We start from the raw sequence: 4,050 nt of genomic DNA, 5'->3' as shown, positions 1-4,050 counted from the left end.
GGAATCAATCAAAAGCTTTGCTTTATTGGATTTGGAGTCTTTATCATATTGTTTGTTGGGGCTGTGAGATATTTTTGTGGTGAGTTAAAATTAGTGATGGTGATTACACCATTACACCTCACACATCAGATACTGTTTGTCTGTTTTTGTGAAGTGGGATTAATGTCGTTTATTGCTGTAAATTTTGTTGGCAGCTGTGAGCTTCCATGTCATTTTCAGTCTGTTCTGATCAGTAATTAGAAGGGTTTTTTTTTTCTTTTTTGCAGGCTGATTATATTCCCTTTCAACCATTTTGAAGGGATTAGAAACCCTCAAGCCTTCAGCTTTATTGCTCTGCACCTCTGCTGCTACTAGCTTGTGAGTTTAGTGTAGTTTAAAACCAAGCCTGGAGTCAAGATCATATTTTGTTGGGATTTTGCCATCAACTTTGGAGTTTCTCTCATCTTATCCTGTACTTTATCCTCTGTAGTGTTTCTTTTCTCTTCTGCTCTTTCCTTGCACTTGGTAGCTTCTTGTTTCTCAGTTGATTTATCATAAGAAGACATACATACACATGTGCGATTTTGTTGTTTGGCTCATTCCTCTTGATTGGTTTCCTTTCTAATTTAGTCTAGCTTCATCTCTTAACTGTTATTGTTTTTATTATGTATCTTCTTCTGAGTTCTGATTATGTTTTGAAACAAGAAACTGGGTTTTCTTTTGTGTCAACTGGGTGTGTTCCTATTATTTGATACAAATAGATATAAAGTTCTTTCATTTCCTTGCATACAAGAATTCGAGTTTCCTGGCTCTGTTTTTCATCTCCATGTTGCAAAGATTGCTTTAATTTGATTTCATTGTTGTGGGATGTAGGTTTGCTATACGCATAGGAGCTCTATCTGTAAGCACCGCATCACTTCATGAATTCTGCTGAGGAGGATGAATTTTCAAATTTCATTGAGGAAAAGTGAACTGTAGTGTGTCATGGAGAATTCCTATGAGACATCAAACGGCCACACGCATATCTCAAATGGCGGCGCACCTATCTCAAACGGCTATGCACCTATTTCATATGGCCATGGACCTACTTCAAATGGTCATGTGCCAACTGGTAATGGCCACATGGTTGGGAGACAATCCACCTACCTATCCAAGATGTCACTACCTTGGCTTGATGTAAGAGTTTTCTATGTTAGGATTAGCAAATGTGAGATTGAAGATTCAGCTCCAGAATTCCTCACGGTAAATCACATTCCATTGGATGCTGACACCCTTCTTGAAGTCAATGGTGTCAGAACTAGCATGTATTTAGATGGTGCAACAACTCTTCTTCGAAGGGATAGGTTAGATAAGAAGTCAGAGGAAGCCACATTTGTGAGCACTGATAGTATAAGGATGACTGGCAGTGTGAAGTTTGAGGTTTTCAGCAAGGATGTTATCGTTCTGTCTGGGGTTTTAGAATTGTGTGACAGTAATGGTTTCACTGCGGAAACAGATCATCATAGTCCGAGATGGAGCATGAATTGTGAAACAAATATAATTGCAAGCACTGGCTTCTTTAAAGCAAAGCAGTTTACAGGTTCTGAGTCTGCAACATCTTCAATTGAAGTATATATCGCAGGATCCTTCTTGGGGACTCCAACTATCTTAACCAAGAATTTACTACTACCATGGAAGAAGCATATGAGGAAAGGGTTATTGGATTCCATACCAGAGTATGAGGCAACTGAAGACCAGAACAATAATCCTGATAGTTTTGCTTTCCAGGTACTATGTACTCCCACTACTCCCCATTTAGTACAGTTGCAGACTTAATTACATGAAATATGTACGTTGGATTTATCCTGTTCTGTGTTTTGTTCAGTGACTCAAATGTTTCATTTACCTTGGTTATGCTTGATAGTCTGTTACTGGTCATACTTTAATGCATTTCATCGGCGCCCAAAAGTGAATAACCAACTTTGGTTCCATATTGCATGCCTGAGGTGCATAGATAGTCTTGTAATTAAAATGTTGTTTCCTTAAGTTGTATAAGGTATGGTGTCCCGTGCTTGTTGCTCTCAGCTGATTCACCCGGATCCAAAATTTGATAGGAGTTCAAATGATACCAGCCCTGTTCAAAATTTCTAATGTCACGAAAGACTAGGAAATCCTCCCTTGATTATTTCGCTTTTGAGAGCAAATTGAATATCATGCAGTAACGGTCTTAGTTATCGTTCTACAAGCTGTACTATTTTGTCTAAAGTATTGAGCAAGTGATTAAGGGTGGGTATAAATCAGATGAAAGATCCTACTAACCTGTTCATAACGGTAATCTGGTGATATTATTGTGGTTTCTTTATCCTGATATATGCTTGCTAGGTAGACACACGCTATCAATTATCGAGTAGGCTAATAGCCTTTTTGATGAGTTGACATGGAGTATAGCTCGACGAATCAAAGGAACTGATGCATTTTCTGAGACATTATAGTCATCAAGATGTTAGTTTTGCAGATAGGATTGCAGTAGCTCTCTCGTGTGGTTTTAACTGCCAAACTGACTGTATTTGCATAATATATTGGCAGTCTTTTAGGGAACCATTCGAGTTCCCTTACACCGTGCACCTTCACTCATTTTCCCAACAATTCTGCATTTTCATTGCTTTTCTCAACATCTCGGCATTTTATATTGTTTTACCTTACACTCACAGGAGCCTGAATACTTGGACCTGAAATCAGAACATGGAGAAAACAACTTGTACTACCCTGGGACATATTGGGAAGGTGAAGATGGAGAGCTTTCATGGTTCAATGCTGGTGTGAGAGTCGGTGTTGGGATCAGCTTGGGCATATGCGTGGGGGTTGGCATCGGAGTAGGATTGCTTGTTCAAACTTACCAAGGCACCAGGCAAAGTTTTAGAAGGCGGCTACTATAACGCATATTTCCACTGATTGTCATTTTGTCCCAACTCTGCAGAACTCCCCTCACTGTTGGTAAACAAGGGTGGTTTTTTTTTTTTGACATGTAATATGTATACCATTCTAGATCAAGGCTTATATATATGCAGTGAAAGCGCAGAATGTCTATGGTTTTCTGGTCTTGTAATATGTTCCAACGGGTAGGTTCTTAAAAGCTCTAATTTTTTTAGTCACTTGGAGATGAAGTCAGAAATCATTAGTGGCAAGCTTCTATTAGGCTTTCATAGTTTCTTTTATATTCTCTGATGATATACTTAGCAACTTAGCACTCTACTAGCCATCCTCCAACTGGAGCCTGGAGATTCTCTCTGAATTCTCAGAGAGCTGGCTGATAGACAAGAATTACTTGTGGTAACTGGTAAGAACATCCGAGTGTCGAAAAGATGTAACTGATGTAGTCGAATGTAGAGGTTAAACGTAATCCGATAATCTTATGGTAATACTTGCTGATTCTGTATGTGACATACAAAAAGAATTTACCTCATGAACCAGGCAGTGTGCACTTCTGTCTATCTCCACGATAATCTTATAGACCATTTAATACTTGTTGTCTCGGTATGTTTTAGGCTTTTAGCATTCACAAGTCACAACGGGGTTAACACCAGAGCTGACACCACAAGCATCACCGATATGTAAGCCTCTTGGAATTGGAAGCAAAATGATATTCAATGTGCCTCGGTGATGTGAATCTAGAAAATCTAAAGAAAAATAGTTCTCCAAATTTAGACCTCAGTCATAAGCAGCTGGAATTTTGTCGCCAAGTTCAACTACAACACAATCAGGAGTTTCAACGATATTTATGCTAGCTGCGATATTTGTCTTACAGAAGCATATAGCCATATAACATTGATGAGACAACGGGAGAAACCCTGGAAGAATTTTTATGTTGGAAGAGATGAATGAGCTTGAGAAGAACACATCAGAGTTTCACTCTTCATTCTAGGTTTCATGCATACGTTGATACTTGTACATGCTGGGATCATTTCCTGAGCAATGAGATCGTTCACAAGATATAGCTTTGCACACGAAACTGGAAAAACCAATTAAGCTCTATTTGATTTTTCTCGTTGTACATAAAAAACCCCGCAAACCGAATCAGTATGTCTTGTCTTT

The 4,050-nt window shown here is 38.8% G+C and overlaps 1 protein-coding gene across 2 annotated transcripts; it reads left to right on the top strand.

Moving 5' to 3' along the window:
• Positions 1 to 260: 260 nt before the first annotated feature.
• LOC126782469 (uncharacterized protein At1g01500-like) lies at positions 261 to 3,143 on the top strand. 2 transcript variants are annotated; one of them, XM_050507721.1, is made up of 3 exons: positions 261 to 357; positions 853 to 1,746; positions 2,670 to 3,143. In XM_050507721.1, exons 2-3 carry the CDS (start codon positions 964 to 966, stop codon positions 2,892 to 2,894), a joined length of 1,008 nt encoding a protein of 335 aa, XP_050363678.1. In that variant the 5' UTR covers positions 261 to 357; positions 853 to 963; the 3' UTR covers positions 2,895 to 3,143. The 2 variants fall into 2 exon arrangements, with proteins under 2 accessions (XP_050363678.1, XP_050363679.1); XM_050507722.1 differs by lacking the exon at positions 261 to 357 and adding an exon at positions 373 to 465.
• The last annotated feature ends 907 nt before the right edge of the window (positions 3,144 to 4,050 follow it).

This window comes from Argentina anserina, chromosome 2 (genome assembly GCF_933775445.1).
Source record: "Argentina anserina chromosome 2, drPotAnse1.1, whole genome shotgun sequence".
In the NCBI taxonomy this organism is placed as follows: domain Eukaryota; kingdom Viridiplantae; phylum Streptophyta; class Magnoliopsida; order Rosales; family Rosaceae; genus Argentina; species Argentina anserina.
The sequence above is the reverse complement of the archived record's forward strand: the minus strand, read 5'-3'. Positions and strand labels throughout refer to the sequence as shown.